The 25,797-nt window shown below is 38.4% G+C and overlaps 1 protein-coding gene across 2 annotated transcripts in view; it reads left to right on the top strand.

Moving 5' to 3' along the window:
- The first annotated feature begins 1,197 nt into the window (after nt 1-1,197).
- The window catches only part of eeig1b (estrogen-induced osteoclastogenesis regulator 1b), a 49,437-nt gene continuing 24,837 nt past the window's right edge, over nt 1,198-25,797 (top strand). The window contains exons 1-3 of one of the 2 annotated variants that reach the window (XM_026921584.3): nt 1,198-1,320; nt 1,640-1,717; nt 1,824-2,112. In XM_026921584.3, coding sequence (XP_026777385.1) covers nt 1,967-2,112 — 146 coding nt within the window. In that variant the 5' untranslated portion in view covers nt 1,198-1,320; nt 1,640-1,717; nt 1,824-1,966. The remainder of the gene's footprint in view (nt 1,321-1,639; nt 1,718-1,823; nt 2,113-25,797) is intronic. The other variant, XM_026921585.3, reaches the window with a different exon arrangement.

Genomic DNA, 25,797 nt, shown 5'->3' on the forward strand with positions numbered 1-25,797 from the left:
GCCGGTAAAGCGGGAGGGAGTGGGCGGGGCTTAGAGTAGAGGAAATGAATGAATTGCCAGGAAAAGGGCGGGTCGCTCGAAACTAGCGTGATGGACGGGCTAGCTAGCCAATCAGATTCTTTAAACGGCAACGCCTTCGTCCCCGCCCACCGCTTAGTCACACGCAGCTTCCGTTTCGAAAGAACGTACTGTGGTATGTGCACGTGGGAGAGGAGGGTTACAGTACTCAGGTAGCAACTGATCAGTGATCAACTGGATCCGAAATATTCACCTGAAAATAGATCAAATACGTTATAGGCAAAATAAAAATTAATAGTCGACCGGGCAGCAGAGTACATTACAGTAATGTAGGAACTGGTAGAAATAATAATAATAAAAAATTATTCACAGATACACAGAGATCCATAGCTGATAGCTAGTCTAGTCTTTACCTGGTCTGGGTCTTTCCTGATTAGACAGTGGAGCTTTTTCACTGGAGATGACATCCTAAAAAATGCAGCATGTTGTCCTATAAAGTTATGCTGCCTGGGAATAACCAGTAATTAGGTTTAAAATTATGTCATAATAATATAATTTGCTAAAATAAAGATGTTACACAATAATACTTATCAGGCCAAACTCAGCAAGACAGCTACACACACACACACAAAAAAAAAAACAAGGATGAACAGAAACTTTCATCTCTTTAATAGTAATGCTTTCATGTATTTATAAGTTAGTTTTTGAATAATAATGATGATGATGATGATGATTACAGCCTGGTGTCAGCAGATGGCGCTACATGCGCAATTTAAGATCTTGTATGTACTATTAACCCAAAATATACGTTACAGTACACACAAGTAAATTATGTATATTGTATGCCTCAGCATTTAATGTGGAATGAAATATATGATCACAATAAAAACGTTTTATTATTATCTTATTTCAATAAAAGCTCCAAAATAAAAAGGATTTGGTGTATATTTATATTATAGCCTATTTAGGAAATAAATAGGATTTAAAGGTTTTTTTTTAAAATGTGGTAACTAACGGTGGAAGAGAAGTGTTTGAATATAACTGCAACTCAACAGTAGTATGCAAATATTTTATTTTAAGGAAGTTGACACGTCACGGTGGAGGCGTGGCTTGTTCAGAGGCTACATTCAAAATCGCATACTAGCTTTCTAGTGAGTATGTGTGAATCATACGCTGCGTTTAATGACCTCGCGTACTGTTTAGTGCGGAAGTAGGCAGTGCGCTAGTGAGCGTAGTCAGAGATTGAACTTGAGTAGCGCTGCTTTGTCGCTTTACACTCCGAGTGTGCTGCCCGAGAGTCAGGTAATCCCTCCGCTGTAACGTGTTTGTTTGGTGAAACACTTTAAAAGCAAGGTTAATGTTTTGGTTAGGTTTTCTGACTGTTTTATGTGGTATTTGTTTTGCTAGGAGTAGTTAAACCGTCGTCTTTCTTTCTCCATTAACCGCTTGTTTGGTGTTTGGTGTTGTTAGGGACGACGGTCATTTTTCTTGTTTTAAATTTCCCCTAGTCTGTATGTTGGGTGCTTTTTCCTTTTTAAAAAAGCAGTTCAGACTGGAAAGAAGAGGATTTAAGGGTGTTTGGGGGTGTCTTTATGGGTAATAAGTCGTTTTGTTGTTGTAGCAGGGAGTTTTGTAGACCTTGGACTGTGCAGAAGGCGAAGAAAAGCAGCACAGACTGTCCTTTCCTACTAGCCTTCAGGTAAGCTTGTATACTATTAATGCTCCATGGTTTACATTTACTCCTCTGGGTTTACATGGATTGGGTTGTATTTATTGATTGATTGATTGTATTTTTCTGGTCACAGCTTTTGGATTTACTTTTGGAGATGCTGAACCGAGTCCTAGGTGTTAAGAAGGAGGACTTCCAGGCGCCAGACTAAGCAAGCCAACCATTACCTACCTCTTATTCCTGCTCTCCAGTGGTTTCTGACTCCAGTTTCCAAGCACCATGGCGTTTTTAATGAAGAAGAAGAAGTTCAAGTTCCACGTTCATTTCACTCTAGAAGAGCTGACGGCTGTGCCGTTTATCAACGGGATGCTCTTCTGCAAAATCCGGCTTTTGGAAGGGGGAGACTTTGTCATGTGTTCATCTAGGTAGGAGAAACACTAAAGATTTCCATTGCCATGATTGCCATCATGCATCATCATTCTCAGCTAGATATCTGTCTATGGGTTTTCCTGATTAGACCTAGACCTTTGGGGTTCTTCAGTACTTCTTAAGTTCTTCTTTAAGTTCTTCAGAACTTGTGGTCTCTGTTAGGGAGATATGGGAATTGGATTTGTCTTTACTAAAGATAACTGGACCTTCTCATTATCTTAATTAGACTAAACTAGTCTTGGGTTCTTCATTATTGGAGATAGACATGTAGATCTTATTATATGAGATATATGGATATTAGAGATATCTTCTGAGCTCATCTTTTAGAGATATCTGGATCTTCGGATTTCACCTAGGATTGTCTAGATCTTTGTACCTCTACTAGAGGAAGCTGGACCTTCTAATCTCTATTAGAGAGATCTGAATTTTCTGATCTTTTTATCTCCTCTATTAGTGATACATAGATCTTCTAACCTCTACTTGGGTTGTCTAGAGCTTTCAATCTCTCAGTGAGAGAGATCTGGTTCTTTTTTTTTATTATTATTATTATCTTCTCTATTCGTGACATGTCTGGATCTTCTGTCCCTTACAAGGGTTGTCAAGATCTTTCAATCTCTGAGTGAGAGCTATCTGGATTTTTATTATCTTCTCTATTCGTGACATGTCTGGATCTTCTGACCTCAACTAGGACTGTCTGGATCTTCAGCTCTCTATTATCTGTGTATTTTGATCTTCGTTATTAGCAATATCTGTAACATTTGATCTCTATTAGTGAGAGAGATCTAGATCTTCTGCTCTTCTCTATTAGTGAGAAATATTGATCTTCTAGTCTCTATTAGTCAGAGAGATCTGGATTTTCTGATCTGTCAATTTTAAATATGGATGTTATTTCTATGTTAATCTGCACACCTCTTAAATGGTTAAAGCAAGGTGTTGCCTCACAAATACACTTAAAATATATGTGGTGATGTTTCAATCCCTGGATTAACCTTCATTTAGCTATTTCTACTCTCACTAAGTGTTCATTTGAATTAGGTGTGTTTGAGCAGGTGAATTGCCTGACTGTGATGGTCTGGTGTATAATTATCTTTTACAAGCTGTTCAGCAAACCACAATGAAAAAAAAATCATTTCCTTCCCAGTGTCATCATATCCTCACAGAGTATGAAGAGGAGTCATGTTTAGGCTTTTTTTTATTTCTTTCCTTAATTTGCTGTGCAGTAATCTTTATAGTCTCTTTCTATAGATTTTAGAGTCGCTCGGATTTGAGAAGAGCAGTTTACGCTTATCTAGCACAGACACCCAGGTGCAGATGGGGCTGCAGCATTTTGCATGGCGTATTAATGTGATTACGGTGCTCGTGTGTGGTTTTGGGTATATGAATGCTTGTCACTGGAAATTTGTATTCTATTCAGCTACGTATATGTAATAGATTTTTTTTTTTTTTGCCATTGTGGGTCTCTTTAGGTGAACGTGCATATTAATATCGGGTGTTAGAATATGTCTATTATGTGCAGCTTGTCTGAAACAGGGTTTTGTCTCCGTGTGTGGGTGTTCAGATGGTATTTTTGGGCACATGGCATGGCGTGGTAGCGCTGATTCCCTGGCAGTGCCAGGCACATTTGTGTACTTGTTGCACTGAAATACCCCACTGCATTCATCCTGCACAATGCATCGTCTGTCTACTGAGCCCAGGCATGTAGGGGTTATGTCCCAAACTCATTACCATTCCTTCAGAAGAGATGGAGAGATGGCAGGAGAGGGCGGCGTATGCAGAGCAGACAGAATGCATGTTGCTTTAGAACCAAAAACCAAAAAGAAGCAAAGATAAAAGGCCGTCGGGAGAAAGCAGAGAAGTGGCCTGAGAGAGAAAGAGAAACACACAGAGACTCGTGATACTATAGACAGAAGGCTTTTTGTCCCCCCCTAAGCCACACTGTTCCATCTCTTTCTTTCCCTCCTCCCTAGTTCTTTTCTCTCGTATTTCTCATTCCCTCCCTCTTTATCCCGGTGGCTTGTGCTCGTGAAGCGGTCGATTAACAAAAGCCAGCTCCTTTTTGTTTAAGAGCGAAGACACGCATGAGTTGACACGGTGAAAGAGGAGCTCAGCACTACAGATGAAGACGAAGTATCCGCTTCAGATTTCTTCCCGAACGGCCGAGGCTGGGAGCCGGGGAGGGGGAACTGCTTGAAGGATGGCAGGGTGACTGACTGGGTTGCAGTTTATCGGTTGAGAAACACTGACATGTGCAAACACATTACATATCCTCTATATCAAATCAGCACAGTGGGCAGGAGAGTGGTGAAGAGGAGCTGTTATTGCTGTGATCCAGATCCAGAAATCCTGGCATAAATTAACAGAAATTTGTTGTTAATGTGGGTGAACAGCAAAGTGATGCTTTAATGTAAGCTCAAACAAACAAACAAAAAGCTTTAGAAGCGTAACGATGCTTTTTTGTGTAAAAAAAAAAAAAAGACGTGATGGTTTGAGTTGGTTTTTAAATGCAACTCTGTGTCTATTTTTCCTCCTCCATTTTATCCCCAGTTTGGTTTTTGCTAAATCCCACCCACTAGCTAATGCTCCCCCATCACACAGCAGGTACAAACCGAGGATTGTTAAGGCAGATGTGCTTCCTCTGAGACATCGGAAGCCAACCTCTGCACCTTTTTTGTGCTGCTGCTCATGCTGAGTCACTCTGTGGAAAACGCTGTCTGCCCTCTTCCTCATACATGAGCTCTCAGACACCCACGATTGGCTAGTGTTGCTGTGATTGACAGAGAAAAAAGACTATGCCATCTCTCCCATCCAGAGAGCACGGCCAGCTTCGCTCTCTTGGTTTGTGTGTGGCATCGCCAGAATTCGAACTCATGATCTCCTAACGATTCGGTGAATGCTAATTTGTTGCACCACTCTTGAGCAATAACTCTTTTGTTCCCGTGTTAGCTCGGTTCGAATATCACATAGGTGCTTGCGTCACTGCACATTGTTTGATCGGCAGGTCCTCTGTTTGCTTGTCTGAGGTTGCCGAAGCAGCATTATCATTAACTTCATCCATATTTAAATACATCTTTGTGTCAAAATGCATTAAACTGTGGCTCACAGGCTCCTCAAAATCATTCAGCCCCACTCATGCTGTGAAGTGTCTTAACTGAGGAATAAAATGTTAGGGCTTGCTGTAATTGGGCAATAATCAATGACAGGGTGGGGTGATGTTGCACGCATGAAGCAAGATCGATTAATTTCCTGTAACAACGTGTCACAAAGTGTTTGTTCATCTTACACTGCAGCAATTTGCCAGCAGTTACACTTTGTGCTCTGTTAATGACTGGTGCACATCTGAACCATTTTAGGTACTTTTGGTGTTATGGGATGTCTGTGAGACAATTAGTTCCTGTTATCGTTCTAACAGCTGTAAATGGCTGTCACCTCAGCATCCTCTACTTTCTTTTCTCTCTTGAAGTTAATCAGACAAAAACCGCAGCTTGTCGTGTTACTGAGAAACCAGAAAGCGCAAAGCCCTCTGTCCTGAAGACTCAGCAGCGCTGTGGTATAAAAAGACATAAACCAGATAATACACACATTTAGTGTGTATTAACAATTCTTTGCTTCTGTTTTTGTTTAGTTTTGTCATTTGAAGGCTATTAGCTATGTCTGAAATGGTGCTATTCACAAACCAAAGGCATTCTTTAGACACTACAGTTTACAGAGTTTTTTTTTTTATTTTTTATTTTATGTACTGAATGTTCTTCACTTTCATACGTGGCAACAAAAAGTCCAAAGTAGTGAGCTGTCTGGTGGGTGTTGTTTTAGTCATCTGAATGGATTTTTATAGAAATACACAGGGTCTTTGGATGACAAGAAATATAAAGGGAGCAGACTTATAAAAAGTAGCAGTGCAAATTGAGCATTGTGTATACACGACATAAATTGCATTAATTAATATGCTCTTTTTTTAAATAAATGTGTTTTAGTCTAGCTGGTCTGGCAGGAGGCTTTTGGCTTTAGATTGAGTGATAAATGATTGTTGTTTAAATTTCTTCTGAAAATCAAAGCTGTAGCTTTATGTGCAGTATGCGGGTGTGTGTAGTGGCTGGGGTTGTCTAGGAAACCCTCGTGTGTGTGTGTGTGTGTGTGTGTTAGACTTCAGTGATGTCTGGATGTTATGATGCTAGACTGTAATTGTAATTATTCTAGAGATGCTGCTTCAGACTATTCTCTGTTGTGCTTCTCTCTCTCTCTCTCTCTCTCTCTCTCTCTCACTCACACACAGCAATGATTCAAGTGTTTGCCACATTGCCACATTTTTTGATGTAACAGTATGAACTCTATCCTATGCAGCGTGTATCTCTAAGGTGGATGGAATTGATGAACATGCCAAGCACACAGATTCAACACGCACTCATGCACACACACACACACACACACACACACACACACACACACACACAGAGTCATACTTATGTAAAAGCCTAATGCACTATGTTATTGGCTTATGTATCTGGAATATTTGTGCTTGGTTACTCAGTCAGTCATGATCAAAGGCAAAACACCCAGTTTCAGTTCGGTACACATACACACCCAGAGTCATGCTTATGTAAAAGCCTAATGCACTATGTTATTGGAATATTTGTGCTTGGTTACTCAGTCAGTCATGATCAAAGGCAAAACACCCAGTATCAGTTCAGCGCTCACACACACTTATACACTCCCAAAGCAAACAAGCATTACTCATGATAACCATTCCAAAAGGGCAACCGTGGCTAGATTAAAACTGATCATATTACCACGTTTTATGAATTTTTTTTTTTTTTTTTTTAAATACCCAGGTATGATTCTGCATGTAGCTTTTATGAGTACTGTTATGAGATCACAATGGATAAAGGTACCAGACAGGGGTATCTCTGCTTCTAGGTTTGGATCAGTGACACCACTGTGCCTTAATGGTGGAAAATCACAATAACTCTACTGGCTAAGAAGCATCAGGTTGAGATTAGGATTTAGATTAGAGCAGAACTGAATCAGAGGAGCTGCATATTTAATAAGTGATGACAACATAGCCAAGTCTCTCTTTCTGTCTCTCTCTGTCTCTTCTCTTTTCTGCTGCCGTCTTCCTCTGTATCTGTCTCTCTTTCTCTTACTTTTTTTGTTGTGTATCTCTCTCTCTCTCTCTCTCTCTCTCTCTCTCCCTCTCCCTTCTATGTATGTCTCTGTCTCCTTTGCTCTGTAATTTTCTTTCCTTGTCTCTGATCAGTAGGTATCTAATGTCTTTCATTTTCCAGATGAGTGAGCTGCTATAGAGAGAGACAAGGAGAGGGAGAGGGTGAGAGGGGGTTAGAGAGAGAGGGAGAGAGAAATAAAATTTTGCAAAGAGCAGTGTGAGAATAGAAGGTTGTTCAAGTGCAGCCCAGCTCCATAATCCTGGAACAGGGTTGAGCATTTGGCACTGTGATATAAAGGTTTATAAATCTACACACACACACACACACTCTCACATTCACACTCATGCTTTATCTGCCCTTAGCGTTTTGCTGATTTAGCCCCTGCAGTGTTGTGAAAAGCCTCTAGCCTTCCCTTATCTCTGTCCTACAAACACCACAAGCCCACATTGTAATGACCGTACCACACACTGGCTGTTATACTCTGCTGATTAAAAAGAATAGAACAAAACATTTGTCACTTTATCAGACGTTTCTTTATCAGTTATTCACACATTTTAATCCGTTTTGCATTTGTTCTGTTTCATTGCTCCATGTAGTGTGTAACTTCATGCTCTTTATTTTTATAAATTATCTATATATCTCTATATTATATAACTTATCTACATGAAGCACACATCATCACTCTTGTTAGATATGACACAAGGCAGGATTTGAGTAGGAGTGAGGCTGCTTTATTCCTGGCCTGCAATTCAGGTGTGTCTAATGTCCAATTTTCCGCTTCTCTCGTTACATCTATGCTCAGAAACGTTTAATGATCAGCACACACGATTGAGGAGAAGAGTATTTGGGTGTGGATGGTCCAATTAAAGGGATACGCCTTTAAGCATTTGAAACCTACTTGCAATTACATGTTTCTAATTTTGTCATGGCTCTCTGTACTGAGAGAAAAGCAGAAAGCCTGTTTTTACTTATACCAGTTGTTGAATTCTGTCAGTAGACGTTTATGTGAAACGTTCATTTTTTTGTACATTGTATTTATAAATGAAGTTCTAAATCTGATCATTCTTCCAATCTACCCCTTTAGCCTAGGTTAACCAGAATTACTGGTACTTCATAAGAACATCATTAGTTAAGTCATTTCATGTCTGTTTCATCTTAAGATGATTTTGAGAAGTCTGAGTAATGCTTTCTAACCCATTATGGTTTTGCTCATTTCAAGAGAGAGGAAAATAATAGACCATTTATAGCTGCTCTAATGTAAGTGATAACAGGAACTAACTTGTATTAAATTAAATGTAGCTATAAATGGCTAAAAATGATGTCATTCGTGAATAGCTTAGGAATCGTAATTTGTAATTTTTAAATTGCTGTAGTGTAAGAGGAATAAAACACTTTAGGTTGTGCTGTTATTGGAAAATAATCAATCATCACTCCATGTCATGATTGTCGTTGATTATTTTCCTATAACAGCACACCATATAGATTTTTTTTTTTTTTTTTTGGACAGATTTCAACAACTGCCCCTAGACCTAAGTAAATTGTATGTTACCAGTTTGTTCACTCATTCCGTTCTCAGTAACAGTTCTTATCCTTTTTAATCACATATACACTACAGATATGGTGGATAGAGAAGAGGGTGACAAAACACTGGAGTATCCCTTTCACTAAACAAAAAAAAAAAACAATCCATGAATAACACACACAAGCAATCACAGCTCTGTTTTAGGTTTAGGAGTTTGTCCTCTCTGAAGTAGCAATTAGCCTCGGGAAGCTGTTATTTTTCCCTCTCTTTTGTTTTTTTGTTGTTTTCTTTTTCCTTCCAAACTCTGTCTCCAGTTTATATATTCCTCTATACTTCTTTCCTGTGAGGGAATTTGGTTTGAGCAAAGCCCATAATCCTGGCAGCCTCTCGCTGAAAATATCTTATGTTGAGTGTTCGTTATACACACACACACACACACACACTGTGAACCTTTAGAGCCGTATGTGTATTTTTATGTAAGATGTGGATCAAGGGTTTATTGAGCAGTATAAAGGATCGAGTTTTATTATTAGCATCTTATTAGTGGAACTATGCTGTGAGATTAGCCTTCACTTTGCTCCACCTGCTATTGTAGTAAGGAGATAACTATAATAACTCAATAATAACAACTCTGTTCCTTTCATTTCAACACAGTCTGATTCACTGTATGCTTCGAATACTTCAGAACTCATGTAAAGTTTAAACTCATTTGGATGCGAAATGGATGTTAGATCACGTTTGTTAGCACGGCTCAAATTACAGAATTTCTCAATAGTTCTGTATAGAAAAGAACGATTCAGGAAATGTTACGTGATTTCATTAAATAAGATAAGCTTTGGACCAGTCATGCCTGGAACATTCCAGCTACAGCATCTGTGTTAATATAATTAGCTAGCTAGGTAACCAGCTAATGTAAGCGATGAGTAAAATCTTGCGTTTCATGATATATTTTTGATAAGTTTGGCTGCTGTCAAGTAACTCAGTAAAAATATGACAGTGTAAGTTAAGTCTTCTATCTCAAAATCCCCCTCGTGTGAGAGAGTTTACTAGCTATTTTAGCTACATGTTAGTGATATTTTTAATGAAAAGGGTAGAGATTTTCAAATTGAATATCCATGCTTATACTGCAGCACAGACAATAGTTCCAGCTGTAACGCGAACAAACTTTTTATATTAATGTGTTCATTCGAATACGTTATTGTTTCTATAGTAACAGCTCATACACAGGGACTTGGGGAAAAAAAAAACCCAAAAACTTGTTTAACTAAGTAAATGTATAATCGTTGATGTGGTGACGTTTTTTTTGCTAGGAGACATTTATTTAACATTTATGGAAGGAGTGTTGATTGTCAGCGCTTGACAGCAGTTACAGGGCTTTGCAAAGTTTCCCAGCACAGGAAAGTCTTCAGGACAGAGGAGTTTACGCTTTCCCCCAAGTGTGAATTATTTTCGTATATACCTCACAGTCTGTTGTGTGTTATTCCTTACATATACAACAGCGCTGTTGAATTCTCCAATCTGATTGGTCAGATGTTGTTGATTACTTTTCTGTTTTATCGTTTCTATAGTCAGCGCTCATTCACGTGGACACTCGCATAGTCTTAGACAGCAAACAGATTTTTTTAAAAGTAAAGTTTAAAAAACTTTGAAGTTTGGTGAAAAACTGCATGTTTTTTCTTATTATTAGCTTCAAAAGAGAGAGGGAAAAAGAGAGAGACTGTTAAGGGAACAACTGTTGCTCTGTTATAATGAAAGTGGTATTAGGAACTAACTTGTTTCGCAGATGTTCTGCAACATTAAATGTAACTTTAAATGGATGCAAGGTGTCACGTGTTGTTCTTTAATAAATGGAAAGTTGTATTCGTTACTGCAGTATAGGAAGAATTAAACACTTCAGAACATGCCGTTATAAGAAAATAATTAAGTTTGGGGTGGTAACGGCATATCGCGTTGTGGATTGTTTTACGTCTTTAGCTAGCTAAGTACAAGTTCTGGCTGAACAATTATGCTGGATGCGGGGTGGCCGATATGGCAGAAATATCATTTCATAAGTTTTAATAAACTTAGATCGTGATATACTGCATTAAAAATCTTCTATATATAATAATTTTCTTAATAAGAAATATATTAATTTAAAATAGGAAATGTATTATAAATAAACAAATGCATAATTGATTTATTTATCATATTTTAATATTTTTATGTATAAAAATTATTTAACACTGAAAAACATATTTAACACTGAAAAAGGAAAAAAAAATCAGTAAAATTGTAAAAATAAATTTTACAGTTTAAACAACATATCAGCTGGTTCTAATCAATTTGTAATTATTTAAAAAAAAATGTGTATATATATATATATATATATATATATATATATATATATATATATATATATATATATATATATGTATATATATATATATATATATATATATATATATATATATATATATATATATATATATGTATGTATACCCATGATATCTCAGGAATTGTGATGAATGATATCACAATATCAATATTATATCACCATTTCATCCATCCTTAGGCTCAGTGGCTTGAACCCATATCAAGACATCACTCACGGCTGTAACACAGATGGAAGGCGTCCCGATTCAGTTTTATGAATTACTGAAAGTCTCACTTTTACATGGAAAATGTGAACATAGCAGTGTGGTATCAAATCTGACCAAATCATCAGCCATCCAAGAGGAGTTATCTGTTTAAAACCCACTTTAACAAATCCTGGAAACAGAACAGGCGTTAAATGACCTAAATGTTTTGGTTATGTTAAACTTTAGCTGTTTAAAAATGTCTGCGATACTTAAATCGAAACAGCTGGAATTCTTCTGAAGAGACGGACGATTTGCAAATTCTGATCTCTGCTGCGTTGTTTAGCAGGCTGCTGTGTTTCTTTTCTTCCCTCTCTTTCCTTCCTTCCTTCTTTCTTTCTTTCTTTCTTTCTTTCTCTGTAATATGGGACTGTTATTATTCTGCATAAAGAAAGAAACATTGATAGAGCCCGGGAATCCGAGTCTGGAAGAGAGCACCAAAAAGAAGTAGGTTAAACGTAGTCCTGGGGGAATAGGAGGAGAGAGGAGGCGAAGGCACAACTTTTTGACTCTTCTTACAAGTGAACAGTATTCTTGTTACTGTTAAAATAGTTCCATTTCAAAGCATCATGCTTGAGCGGAGAAACTGCTTATATTTTAAGCGACCCAGGTAGTGTGGAGGAATATAGCTCCAAGCCTGCAAACAAAGACAGACAGAACTCTTCCTCCTGTTGTGTCTTTACTTGCAACTTTTGCTCAGTCACAGGTTGTGCAAAGGTCAAGGTTCACAGGTCAAATTGACAAAGTATTCCACGTCCCGAGTGTTGGTTTATTGAGCTGCAGATGTGGAGTCGACTCTCAGTTAACCCTCTCTACCCTTCCCCCATTCCGCACTTCCAGAACCAGTTTAAAGGAATACTCCGGCATTGTTCAACGTAAACTCTATCCACTGTATGTGTAACGTATATACAATTTCCACAGACAAGAATCTCAAAATATTTCCTGGCACTGAGAGAGAAAAACAGAAAATGTCTTGAGTCCAAACTCTCTAATAATAGAAGTCTAAGGGCAGTTGTTGAATTCTGTCAATAAATGATTATCCAAAGGACAATTTTGTAGAACGTTTTTATGAATTATTGATCTAAATCTGTATGTCATCAATCAATTGTCTGATGATATATGAATACTATTTATACGGTGTTACCTCAGTGTTAGAAGGTTTCATCAATATAATGTTTTCTTCTTCTTTTATTTTTTATATATTTTTTATTTTTTGCCAGTATGAGTGTATGTTTTTTGGTACTTGTCCATACCATACCGAACTTAGTATTACTCGTTTTATATAGCTCTGTTTGCTTTTTTATCAGTTTAAATAGTTGCTATGAAAAGTGCACACATGCATGTAAAAGTGCTTAGGATACTAGGCTCGTTCTTTATAACGTTAGCTAGTTGATTTTTAGCTAGCTACAGTAGTTAGGTAGGGTTGCAGTGGAGAGTGGGTTTTGTGTGATTTCAGTTCAGCTGTAAGTACTTTTTTGTGTTTGCTTGTTTGTTTTTTTTGTTTTCATTGTGTCAGAACGACCAATAGCAGCTGATCATCAAAGAACAACATACTGGGTAAGAGCCGGTATTGTCTTCCTTCACCATTGATTTATGTTGTTAGTGTAGCAGTTGTAGTTTTGAATTTTCATCCTGTTGTCGCATAGATTAAAGTTTATTAATGGAGTTCAACACCTGCCCCTAGATATCTAACATATAACATTATATCTAACATAAGTGAGTTTCAAGTTAACAGGTTTTTCTGTTATTTCTTTATTCCAGAAATTGTTTTGAAATTATTATTCATGTTATTCACATATAAAACTCAGATCTAGTTGATAGTGATTAGGTTGGAAAAAAAAAATGTTCGAGTATTCCTTTAAAGGTCTGTCTTTATAAGGGTGAAAAGGTGAAGTGTGTGCTTTGAAAATGCATGAGTAAATATTAGTGTGTTACTGTCGTAATACAAATTCAGCTGTCGATGTTTAATAGGATCAAAGTTAGCAAGGATTCTGTTAGCTTAATTAAGTTTATGTGAGTATTAACCTTCTATTTTGCTTGGAGAAATATAAATCCTGAAATCTTTGTTCCAGTAACTTACAAGCGTGTGTTCTTGTGGATGAGTGGGTGTGTGAGAGATCGTTGCTTATGATTGCTATGCTCATAAAATAAAACCCTTGTTCCTGTGACTCAAGCCACTGTTAAATCTGTGGATTATTTATCATGAGTTTGTGTTTGTCATGGGTGGTTGTGGGAGAGAGTTTCAGAATGAAACTACTATTGGGACAGTTGGGAAATTTTAAATAAGATTTGTATGACATTGAAAGAGGAAAGGGCCAGAGTGCATATTTCCCATGGGGAGGCGAAGAGATTTAGTTAATAACGAATGAACTTGTATGGTAGGCAGGTTCGGATTACTAAAATGCCGTATGCAACTATTGTCCTTGTTGTGTGACACTTAAGCAGCATTGCGTAAAGTAAATACATCAAGCAAGACTGGAAAGTTTCCAGCCAGCATTTCGATTTCCGCCAGCTTTCCCTGATTTCATGGATTCATGTTTTTCATCGCCTGTGTGATCACAATCGCAGTGCCAGATCAGTGTGTTTACTCTCAAGGAGGGGAATTTTTTTTTTTTTTTTTTTTTTTTCTGGCTGTTCTCTTCTTTGCTCCAGATCCTGATCAGGGAGTTCCAGGTCCATATCTCTGACATTTGAGAGCAGGATTTTAGGCAGACAGAGTGTGGGGGAAGTGCAGCTCACAGTTCCCATTCCTCCAGGGTCACAGACTAGCTTCCTGACTGTAGTGGGAAGTGATTGACAGGTGTGCCAGAGACTTGTTCTCGGCTTTCTACATTACTGGAGGGTAGATTGTTGTTTAGGTGTTTGTTAAATTTGTTAACATGGCACTGAGTGGCAATTTTTCTTGGTAAAATCTTGCTATTGGCTGCCGTCCAATCCAGGGTGTGTTCCAGCCTTTGCACCCAGTGTTCCTGGGATAGGCTCCAGATCCACCTTGGATATACCTGAGATGAATAAATGAACAGGCACTGTTCTTTCATTAAAAAAAAAAAAAACATGTGTGGATAAATGGCAGATTTGTTAGCTAGCCCACAGGACAGATAAAAGCTCCAGTGTGCTGCCCAGTTCCATGTTTTCATGGCCTGTAGCTTAAAAAGTGGTAGCTAATGTAATATAATAACGTACGGTGAGCTGATTAGCTGGTTAAGTGCATTATAGACTCCAGGGAAATGAACGAGTGAATGAGTGGACGATTGTAGCCATAGTCCTTATCCTTTCCTGTTGAGTTTATGATGTAGCACATGATGTTTCATTTGCGAAAGTTTTGGATATCAGCTGCAGTGTACTCTTCTCGTATCACAAGCAAAATGGCATCTTATATTTTCTCGATATTAAGTAAATATTGTACACAAATAGACGACGCTTATGGCTACCAGTTTAGCACTGTGCAAACTTCATGTCTAAATCCTGATCCACTCGACTCAAAAGACATTGTTAGTCTCAGTAATAGTATCCGTCCGTACAAGTTTCAGAAAACAGTCGAATAAGTCCATATGCAAGCTGAAAACTTTGCGAGGTGTAAGTCATAGTGGAAGTGAAGTGACACCAAGCTGTTCTCTGGAGAAAGTGATTCTGGTTTCTGTTGGTTTCTTTAAGATGGTTGCTACTATTGTTTTTAGTTCTGCAATTTTTTTTTTATGTGTTGTAAAGCTGTAAAGCAGTTTTCAGGCTCTAAACTTCAAAGCTCCAACCTAGGCCTAACAACTGCTTTTGCTCCAAATTGTGTAAATAGCCTGTTCACTTGTTGTAAATGAAGAATATGATGTCTCTTGAGAAATCTCTCTTCCCGTAGATGTGCGAATGAGTTTCATGCATCACTTCTGAGAACACGTGGCGTCCAACACTCCCCCCCACCACCTTTTTATCATCATTATCCTCAGCCTCTCGTCGAGGCTTTCTGTCATGCTTTTAATCAAAGGCAGCTGTTTTTCCTGACCAACACAGACCGAAACCTCAGAAGAGTGTGTGTGAATGTTGGGATATGAAAGAAATCTACACATTCCTGGCATAATCAAGCTCATAGTTGCTATGTTGTTCTGCTAGTTTGCAGTGTAAGCAGCAGCTCAGGGGTGTGTATGAGTCACACCACAAGGCCAGCTGACATTTATGACAGGGCTTGGGATTTCCATGGGCACAGATAAACACACACACACACACACACACACACACACACACACACACACACACACAAAGGCATCGGAAAACACCATTTTTCATGATGCAATAATTTTGTCTTGGGCGTGATCTTGAACATTTAGCTCATCCTCTGAGAAATCGAGTTAACTTGTGATGTGTGTGTATTTGCCTGGACTTGTCCAGTCTTTATCAAGGAAAACATGACTAGAGAAAAAGAGGTTGTGTGTGAGAGAGAACCTTCTCGGCTGAGATCAAGCCTGATCAATCTGCACCATCTTGTGTCATTAGTGTTTTTATTTGGTGATTAAAAAGGTCCCCAACAGTGTGGTGCAAACTGAGGATTTTATCCACAGCTGTCTTTCTTTCTCTTGTGTTTGCTTCTCCATTCCTGTCCTCCTTCCTACCTGTTTCTCAGCACTTTTACTCTGACATCTGGTACAGTTACAACACTCAGTTCTTCCAACACAGCAACAGCTACAAATAGAGAGAGAGAGAAAGGATTAGGGAAAGTATGAATCATTAACCTTGAAAGATTACATAATATATAAAGAAATATATAAATAGTTTTTAAAAATTTATCCCCATAATTTTCTACCAAATTTGGTCTTGGCCATGGCCCACCCATGAGCCAGCTTTCCCCGATCATATAACAGCTATCAACCGGGGGACGATGAAGGCTACCATGTGCCTCCTTCGAGACATGTGAAACCAGCCCAGTCGTTTTCAAACTGTTGCTCCTGCTACATCACAGGGCAGCGTAACACATTCAGAGGAAAGTGCTGTCTACCCTCTTCCACATACATGAGCTCACGATTGGTTAGTGTCACTGTGATTGACAGGGGAGCAAGAGGATGCCATCCCTCCCACCTAGAGTGCATAGACATTTTTGCAGCATTGGCTCCCGGCCACGGAGGACTGCGGCGTCGTCGGGATTCGAGTTTGCGATCTCGCAACAGTAGAGTGAGCGTTTCTCTGCTGCGCCACTCAGGATCCACATTTCTCTTCTATTTTTTTGCACCAAACACTGTGAACTGGAGTTGTGAGAATTTGGGCATGGGCGGTTTTAATCTACACCATAAGACCGATCTGAGGAATTCACCAGAAAAAAAACATTTGCTTGCATTTGCGAGAATTACAGCATCATGTTGCAAACTCGCATATAAAACGACTGTTTATCACTTGCTCTAGTGTGAGTGCAGTTAGTTTACATTTCTTTTTCTGTTGGAGTATACACACAGTAAGTGTAGATCTTGCACAGTGACACCTCAGTCTTCTGGTATGTCTGTTCATCGGATTTGCTGAGAAGCTCCTTCTCTACAGATAATTTTACAACTGAATTTGTAGCTACGTTCTTGGAGAAAGATGTAAAAGATGGAATTGCGTCGCAGTGCGAGTTTAGCGCTGCCGCTTGTGTGTCTTGTCTGCGTACAGATCTATAAACAGCAATGAGAGGATATAGCTGCAGTTGAAGACTGAAAGTGGAAGAGGTTTAAGGTCATGAGATATACTGATGGAGAGAAGTGTGTGTGTGTGTGTGTGTGTGTGGTGTTTCCATGGTTATTTGCAGTGTGTTATGTAACTGTGCTCATGCTGATAATGTGCAAACACTTTTGCATTGTGTTTGCATAGCGATGCATTAGAAAGGAGCAATGTTGTGTATGTTTAAGAGGAGGCATGTGTGTTTTCTCCAGCCAAAGGTCATAAAATGTAAGTGTTCGCATGTTTTGTGATAGTTTAAGCTTCAATACTGGTGAGTCATTTTATTTAAAAGCACCAATGCTGACACTGGAGACTCCTTCCATAAATGCCAAACATCTTGCTGCATAAATCTTCACCATATCAATGATAGTTTTTTTTTTTTTTTTTTTTTTTTTTTTTTGGTTAAATAACATTTTTATTCTCTGGTAATTAGCATTAAATTAGGCTTATATGGAACATCTGCCACACACATCCTTCCGAATTAGTTGTTACTGTTGAAATTATAACGTGTAAACCATATTTTTAGCTAAAGATGTGCTATTAGATTTTTTTGTTCGTTTGTAAGGAGTGAGTGAAGGATGTCATGCGTACCGTACGAGTTTCAATAAAATGCTGTCCACAATTGTGTGTCTATAGATTTTGTCTTTATCACTCCACTTTGTCTCTCTCTCTCTCTTTTTTTTTTTTTTTTGAACATGCACCTTTTGTTTTAACAGCTCACAGAGCTGACTGAGATCAGGTCATTGTTAGAGTCAAGTGGAGGTATGGCAGTACCGAGCTACTAAAACAAAGCTAAATGGAAAGTATGTGTGTGTGTTTGTGTGTGTATGTGTATATGGCCAAGCCTTCGTTTGTTTCCATCTTAGTTATTCATTTGCACTATGACGTCTACAGGGACTTGTGTGTGTGTGTGTGTGTGTGTGTGTGTGTATGGCCAAGCCTTCATTTGTTTCCATCTTAGTTATTCATTTGCACTATGACGTCCACAGGGACTTGTTCCTGGTTTCTCACATGACAGGTTGGAAGTTTTAGTGGAGCCTGCTTTGCTCCACAAACAAAGAGCACGTCACGGTTCCCTCAGGTGCAAGTCTAAATCTCAGGATTGAACAGTGTGAGATAAATTTGGCACATAGCTCGGTTAGCTCCATGTCTCCGCCTCTCATTGTTCTTCTAAGTTAGCAAGGATCAGTTTAACATCCAGTCAGTCAGAATCAATGAACTGATCAGCTGCGTATTGATTTTTATACCACAGCACTGATGGATTCTTGAATCTGATTGGCTAGGAGGTGTTAACAGGAGTGCTGACTGCAGGGCAAATCACAGGATTATATTAATGCACTCGTTCTAATACGTTGTTGTTTCTATAGTTACAACTAATTCACAGGACAATAAGCAAATGTCTGGCCGTCTACATAATCTAATAATAAATGAATTAAAAATGTGTTCTTATTTAACAAAGAAAATATGGTGCAGCTTTCTGTAGGAGATGTTTATTTAATATTGATGGAAGGAGTCTCCAGTGTCAGCATTTTGGAATGGTCAGTGATTTTTTCCACCATGAGAAAGTCTTCAGTATAGAAGGCTTCAAGAGGGGAAAAAAAAAAGGTACTAGTGAGGGAATGAGGGTTTATAGCTGCTATAACGATAATGTCTAACCTGATAAGACGAACTAATGTCTCTCAGATGTTCCACAACATTAAATGTAACTATAAATGGAAAAAATGTATGACATGTTGTTCACTGATAAATTATAAATTGTATTCATTTACAAGTTCCTGTGCTATAAGAGGAATAAATCTCTTTGTTGTTATTGGAAGAGAATTGATTTTTTATGGTGGTAGGAGTAACTCCGCTTCGCATCAAGCTACATCACACCTCCTTGTCATTGATAATTTTCCTAAAACGGCACGCCACCAGATATTTTATTCTGTAACAAATGTGTAAGTGTAGAGTGAGAAGAGGAAGAGAAATGCAGGTAGTGTGAGATTTTAGAAGGAAATAAAGATACAAGTGAAAAAGAAGGGTTCTTTAAACTGGCACTGTGCTTTTAGAGTGATACTGTTGTACATAAGTTCTTTTTTTTGTTTTGTTTTGTTTTTTACAAAGTTTTTATTGATTTTTACAATGTTTTGAATGAATTCCAGAGTAAGGCCCCTGACACATTAGCTTTCAGAACTGCACTCATTTGCCATAACTAGATCTGAATAATTTTGTGAGCCAAAAAATTGGCAATTAATTTTGATGAATTTTGCTGAACTTTGGCACACAACATGGAGGACTTGTTTGTTTTTGTTTTTCGTCACATGTTTCCAGTCCCTCCTTGGCCACTCCTGTTTGGCAAGACAACGCATGTTGTAAATTTGTAGTGTGACTGCATCTTAATTCCCCTTTTATTATGGTTAATCACTAGACATTTACATTCATTCATTGGTTGGCAGATTTTTATTGAACGTACCTTACAACTGAGACAGAATATAAATTATAACATACTCACTTACGCACTCACTTTCTGCTTTATCCTGGTCAGGGTCGAGGTGGATTATGGGAACACGTGGGAGGTGGGAATACACTGCCAGTCATGTCCCAGGGGACCACACACACACACGCACACACACACACACACACACATATTCACGCTTAGTTATCTTGGCCAGTCCACCTACTGTTTTTGGGAGGTGGAAGGAAACCAGAGAAGCCAGAGACAAGGACACAGGGAGAACATGCACAGAAACTCCACACAGACACTAACTTGAGCTCAGGATTGAACCAGGGACCCTGTAGCTGTAGTTTGAAAACGATTGGGTCCAAAATGACTAGAGATCATGAAATCTACTGAAATAAAATACAGAAGAGCTTTGAAATAGCCAAAGTTAAACATGGATGTTTTTAATCTTGCTATATTGCTTATATATATATATATATATATATATATATATATATATATATATATATATATATATATATATATATATATATATATATATATATAATGTTTTTAATCTTGCTCTATTGCTTATATATAGCTTGCATTCTTAATATTCTCTGCAGCACTATTTTAGAGATTAGAGGCAAAAATGACTGCAAGACAACCTAAATATATGCCTTATGGGACTTCTGTGAAGACTGAACAGTCCCAGGATTTGAACTTGCAACCTTCAGGTCACTTTTTTTTTTTTTTTATCTTGGATGATTATAAGATCATCGATAGAATTCAGTTATCCTTACATGTCTCCTTTTCATGCCCAGGACCTGTGTGATACCTGCACAAACCTGTATAAACATGTATGCGCACTGGTCCTGGGTCCATGTGGGCAGTGTTACATAAGTGTCCTTTCCTTTTTCTGCTTGTCTTTCTCTGAGTCAGCACAGGTGTAACCTAATCTCTGTGAACAAGGGACTGTTTGGACACATTTGGTCTCTGGCTCTGGCGTTGTCCGTTGTGAGTGTTGTGTAACACATGCAGTGTCCTTTGTGTTACTTAATGAGGGCCGGAAGAGTTTTTTTTTTTTGACTTTGCAGCAAGTATGCATGTGTTTTTGTAGAGTTTAAATGTAGGTGTTATTGCACTGATGGCCTACACCTTTTCGTTACAATGGCGGAAATCAGGAACATAAAATTCTTTCGTGCTGCGTGCATGTGGAGTGATTGTAGACCATTATTTTCATCCAGATGTTTTCTACTGGCATGTCGAAAGAAAGGCCTTTAATGAAAGCCAGGGAGGGAGGGAGAGAGAAAGAGAGCAGATGGACCTGTAGCTCTGTGAGCACAGCTTTAAATCTACAGAAACAGCTCATATAACCACACAGGATTCTTCCTGGCCTTTTTCTCCCCCCCCTCACATTCCTTGATCTGTTAATGAAAAACAGCTAGTTTTGCAACTTGCTGCTATGTAGACCGTGAGGAAGTTAGATGATGTTTTATTTGGGCTTTTCCAATGAACCAGTAAAAGATGACGAGTAAAAGAATTAATAAAAAAATTTAAAAAAATTATAAGTTTAGGCATCATTTATTGTTTAAATATGCTTTGTCACTTTGATTAAGCTAATTGCATTAGAAAGCTGGCTATCTAACTAAGTAACAGTGTGATGCATAATGGAGTAAAATTAATTTCACTTTTTTTTTTTTTTTTACTTGTTTTTAGGGCATTTTAATCACAATTTTATGTGCTCTTGAAATAAAAATTGTGTTTCAGAGCTTTTTGAACCTGCTCCTTAGTGTTATGGACACTAATGCAATAGTATATCTGGAAGAGAAAAAAAAAATTGGTGACGTTCTCATTTTAATTTTATAGTTCATCACTTCTGGGAAAACAATCAAAAATTTCTGATGATTCGTAACTAGTCACAGTTTAGTGATCGTTCAGTTAAATGTCCTCTAGAACCGTATATGTCCTGTCCCTGCAGGTGGGTCTTGCTCTGTAAAACTGGAATTAAATTGATGAATTTGCCTCCGCCAGTGGGTCAGGGACCCCTGAGTCCTGTTAGTGTGAGTGTGGGAGTGTGTACACGTAGAGAGCTTTAGCTCTGGAATGACTGGCATGCTGTCTCCCAACTCTCGCCAAGTGGATCTGCACCGAAACACTCGAGAGATTCCATACCAGTGGAGCTGCAGTGTTCAGAACTGGAGAGTATAAAAATGCTTCTGCTCATTTGTTAAGAACACGAAGATGGAGCTATAGATAATTTAGTGGAAAGGAGGTATGCATGAAGTATGTTTTGTTTTCCTGATTCCAGTCAGCCCTGGGTCAAATCCAGAATTTCACGATATCATTATCAGCCTGCATTCCTGAGATGTGCATCATGGGATGGGTATTCCAGATTTTTTTCCACTTTATATTTTCATTTTTCCCCCTTTACATTCTCTTCTGAAATAAAAGGGACAAGTTCCTAAGTGGTCTTCTGTATGAAAAAATTCCATCCAAACCAACAGGATGATCATCAGCTAAACACATTCCTGCAGATTTATTATTCAATTGAAAAATGCTTTATGGCATTATAATAGATGATACGGCAAATTTTTCTTCAGCCCAATTCTACAGTTCTTTTTTTTTTTTTTTTTTTATACAGTATTCATGCACTATTTTTGAATTGCCTGTGCTTTCTTTTAGCTTTTCTTATAAGCAAATTAAGCATTTTGGCTTAGAACTGGAGAGAAATTTTGTGTTGAATGCTCTGGAGATGACAAAGCAACAGTAGAGCTGCTGGAGATTGAGAACAATTTAAAAACAGACAACAGATTGAAAGCAAAAACGTGCCATTTCAGAATGATACATGGTTTTGTTTTCAATTGATAAAAGATCAGAAATGTAGCAAGACATAAGATACAGGCTAAAAGAGACAAACACTTCTTGGCAATTGCAGTTACATTGAAAACATTCTCTCTAAGCACAGAGACAACATATCCACACTGTTCTCTTCCCCCACCATTCAACTAAGGTAGTGTATTAATTTACATTAAAGCTTGTGTTTTTTGAGAAAAGCACCATCACTGCTGTAGCACATACACATGCCTTATATCAAAGAAGTATGGCTTGAGCTGCTAGAGACAGAGTCAGACCACCCTGTAGCCCCTCCATGATGGATTGCCATTATTAGGTACAGCCTTCTCCTGGAGTAAATTTTGGCAGAGGTGGACTCGCGCCAAGCCTTTTTGGGTCCCTTTTTTTTTTTTCTCTCTCTCTCTTTCATTTTACTGCAACTTATCAGCTTTGTTTTTATAGGACATAATAAATTAAGACATAGAAGAATAGAAGTTACTTTGCATCCATGACTGCTAGTGTTGCATTTAAAGAAGAAGAAGGCAGCATATCCTATACAATTACGTTATACATTTTAAGTCAACCTGCAACATTGATGTGTATACCTGGCTTTTGTCAAGAACCCAGGCTGTGTTAAACCTGCTTCGTAACACAGGCCCCAGGTCTGGCAGATCTTTATGCGTCATCTTACAAGCTCTCTGATGCACTCCGCAGTAGTGGTTTGTAGATCTTAACTAGCATTATTACAAATAATGAATGTACTTGCAAAGTGAAGTACACCTGCACTGGCCTTAGGAAACAGTGACGTGTGTGAGGTCGTGTTTATTTGTTCGACTAGCATCTAGCTTGTTCAAGTCCGCCTTGTGGATTAACTCAGAGAATAAAGTGTGACGTTCATGCACGAGTGTGTGTGTGTCAAGTGTGTCCTGAAGTGTGTTTGTTCCCAGTCCCTGCTTTATTTCTGCCTTTCCACCAGTTCTCCTGTACTTTATGCAATCCAGATGAGGAATGCTTCTGGAGTTTGCCATTTTTCGATTTGACACAGATGTCTGGCTGAAAGTGTGTGCGCGAGAGTGTGTGTGAATACACAACACTCGTGGCTGTGCGTGCCTGTCTTAACTTAATTAGAAACCCAGCGGATGTATCGTTTGAGTTCCTTTCTCTTTGTCTGCATTTGGCTGTGGGTTTTCTACATGCTCAGACATGTCGCTTGACTCAGGTCACTTGCGTACTGTTTTAACCTGCCTTGCAATTGTTTAGTGCTTATAAAGACCCATTTGACTTTAATCAGTTGGCAAATATTTATGAGGCAACGTACAATCCAAGCATGTGAATGTTAAAGGTGTGTGGAGCAATACAAGTGCTAGAGATGTAGGTGATGTAGCAGATCTTCTGATGTAGGAGTGCTAAAAACTCGAGCTGTAAAGCAGTCAAAATATGAATAATGCAATCTGGATGTACAGAGACATTGGAATGTTAGGATTCTATCTCGACTATATTGGCAGAATTAGTTAATGTTATAAGTGTTATTTACATCCTAGTGAACAGGCTAAATGTGAGAGGTTTTGCTCTGGATATAACCTCAAGAAAAATGCAGGGGACTAGAATGAGAGCAGGCCAGCATGTTAAAAAAACGATGCATGATCAACAACAAACCAGAACATATACTTCTGTGTCTAAATCCACACCAGCTGTTAAACTGTAAACGCAATGCTTTGGAAGTCTTACAATATAGCAGCCCTTACATCTCACAGCCTGATTAAATTGTTATAACAAAAGCTACAGTTGATAAAGCATTTGGACCAGTTTCTGGCATGAGCTATTATATAAAACATTATTAATGACCTATGCTTTCAAAAAGTGGTGGGGATATTCACTTTATTAGGAACACCCGTTATAAACATCTGTTTATTCATGCAATTATCCAATCAGACAATCATGTGGCAGCAGCGCAAGAGGTCAAGAGCTTCAGTTAATGTTCACATCAAACATCAGTATGATTAAAATGTGATCTCAGTGACTTTGACTGTGGCATGGTTGTTGGAGCCAGAAGGGCTGCTATCTGTCCTATTTTCAGAAAGTATTTCAGAAACTGCTGATCTCTTGGGATTTTCACACACAGCCATCTCTAGCTTTTACACAGAATGGTGTGAAAAACGAAACACAGTTAGTTCTGTGGGTGAAAACCCCTTGTTGATGAGAGAGATCAGAGGAGAATGGCCAGAGTGGTATGAGCTGACAGGAAGGCTATAGTAACTCAAATAACCACTCTTTACAACTGTGGTGATCAGAAAAGTATCTTGGAATGCACTGCATGTTGAACCTGGAGGCAGATGAGATACAACAGCAGAAGACCATGTCAGGTTCCACTTCCGTCAGCCAAGAAGAAGCATCTGTGGCTACAGTGGGCACAGACTCACCGAACCTAGACAGTTGAAGCTTGGAAAAAGACCAGGCGATGTTTTTCCAATCTTCAACTGTGCTGTTTCGGACATTTTCTTGATTTCATGCATTGGCAGATGATTGGCTGATTGGATAATTAAATGAATGAGCAGGCGTTCATATTAAACTCATATTAAATGAGTGTGTATTCAGTGACCTATTCAGTGACAGAGAGTTGGGTTGAGTGGTTTGACAATCGGACAATATCCCAACAAATTACATCATGATACAATATTCTGCGTATATCTCTGGTATTGTTGGTAAGTTTTAAACACTTAAAACTATATTGATTATTTAAAAAAACAACCAATTAAAACACCTAGGAGGACTCTTTGGTTTATCCACCATAAAGTTTCTACCATAGAAGTGAGTGTCTCCCTTTCAGAGAAGGTTCCATGTAGAACCCTTTTAGGAAGCTAAGAACCCTTAACTATCCAAGGAATCCAAAGTGGGTCCTGCATTGTATCTGTTCTAATTTATCAGTATTCGCATTTGAACTTCTAAAATCATGCATGTTAAAGTTAGAATTGTAGATAAACTGAACTTACTAAGGATTGTAAATGCAGAATTTGGCCTTGTGGGTTTTTTTTTTTTTTTTTGACCTTTAGCCAGCAGTGCTGTGCCCCAAACCACCAGCCATCAAATTACAAGCCCACAAAGCTACCGTTAGCGTAGTGCTTCCTTTTATAATGAGAGACCACACAAACATTTCACCATGTGTACACATTACACTGTATAGTGTATAAAACTGTGTTAAAGGAAGAGGAAGAGAGGCTGAGAATCTGTAGAGGAAGAAATATGGGACAGTGGACACTCATGACAGACATGCATCTCTCACAACAAACCACACACACGCAGACACAAACCATAGTTCCTCAGTTAATTACTAGCCTTGCTATGTTAAATCTGCGTATTTAAAGAGCACTGAGTGACCCTAATGATGTGAGCATAATCCTTATTTGTGAAATGAACTGTTGGGCTGGAAGGAGTGCCTTCTTGTTTATGAGACTTTA

This window comes from Pangasianodon hypophthalmus, chromosome 27 (assembly GCF_027358585.1).
Source record: "Pangasianodon hypophthalmus isolate fPanHyp1 chromosome 27, fPanHyp1.pri, whole genome shotgun sequence".
Taxonomy (NCBI): Eukaryota; Metazoa; Chordata; class Actinopteri; order Siluriformes; family Pangasiidae; genus Pangasianodon; species Pangasianodon hypophthalmus.